The sequence below is a fragment of the Mus caroli genome, chromosome 11, assembly GCF_900094665.2.
Source record: "Mus caroli chromosome 11, CAROLI_EIJ_v1.1, whole genome shotgun sequence".
Classification (NCBI taxonomy): domain Eukaryota; kingdom Metazoa; phylum Chordata; class Mammalia; order Rodentia; family Muridae; genus Mus; species Mus caroli.
The window spans coordinates 1,750,275-1,751,403 of record NC_034580.1 but is presented as its reverse complement, the minus strand read 5'-3'; the positions used below and the strand labels follow the sequence as shown (position 1 = coordinate 1,751,403).

General features: G+C 46.3%; 1 protein-coding gene across 3 annotated transcripts in view; it reads right to left on the bottom strand.

Annotated features, from left to right (window-relative positions):
• Thoc5 (THO complex 5) overlaps nt 1-1,129 on the bottom strand; it is a 35,527-nt gene that overhangs the window by 30,517 nt on the left and 3,881 nt on the right. For all 3 annotated transcript variants that reach the window (XM_029483877.1, XM_021176115.1, XM_029483878.1), the window contains exon 2: nt 710-824. In XM_029483877.1, the coding sequence (XP_029339737.1) occupies nt 710-805 (96 nt within the window). In that variant the 5' untranslated portion in view covers nt 806-824. The remainder of the gene's footprint in view (nt 1-709; nt 825-1,129) is intronic.

Below are 1,129 nucleotides of genomic sequence, written 5' to 3'. Positions count from 1 at the left end.
AAAAAAAAAAAAAAAAAAAAAAAAAAAAAAAAAACCGCTCGAAAGACAAATACACACAAAAACATTTTTTTAAAAAATGAGCTCTGGGTTGTAAAAGAGGCCTTATTTCCTACACTTGTTTAGAAATTACTGCTTACAAATTAAACAAATAAATAAGCACTAAAAGTAATGTCTCTTGATATGAGGTTCTAATTCAGGGCCTTGCAGGATCTGAAAACAGGGGTAAGGGTGGAGGAAAGAAGATCGGAAACTCAAGGTCACCCTCAGCTATACATCAAGTTCAAGGCTACCCCGGCTATCTGAGACCCTGCTTCAACAAACAAACAAACCGAAACCTCCTGCATGTTACACCACAGATCAGCTTGACAGACTCCAAGAGAAAAGAAGAGAAGACTGTGTTGGTGACAGAGCTCCTGGGCCACAGAATTCCTGGGGGCACGGGCCTCTGGGACCAAAGATGAGTTCTCTTGGAAGCTCTAGAGCCGTGCAGTCAGTGCATAGGCAAGCTGGGAACAGCGCGCTGGGACATGCTCTCTGTGCAATACCAATAGCCAACAGGCCAGCACCGGATGTGAACGCTCATCTTTTGTCCAATTGTGGGAATTCAAGTCCTCTGGTCTAGTGTGGGCAACCAGAAGTGTGTCTGTGGCACACATGGCCCTGAGCTCCTCCACACTCTCAGTCTGCAGTTTCCCAGCAGCGTGCTCACCTGCTCCGTGTCAGACCGGTTCCGTTTCCCTTCAGTTGGGGTTCCATCACTCCGGATCACTTTGGGCTTCCGTTTTTTGCTGGATTCTGATGACATTGTGCTTCCAGGTGAGAGGCTGTTAAGGAGAGAAAGCTTTTCAGGGTTTCCCACCGAGAAGCTGAGCGATGACTCAGCAAGAGGAGCACCTGTTGCTTTTCCAGAGGAACCAGGTTAGACTCCCTGCATTCATCTACAACTAAGCTCCAGGGCTTCTGATGGCCTCTGACACCCGAGAACACCAAGCACACATGTGGCACACAAATATACATGTATGAAAAACATACACACACGTAGGAAAAACATAGATACACATAACATTGTAAAAAAAACAATTTAAGCCGAGCTTGGTGGCGCACGCCTTTAATTCCAGCACTCGGGAGG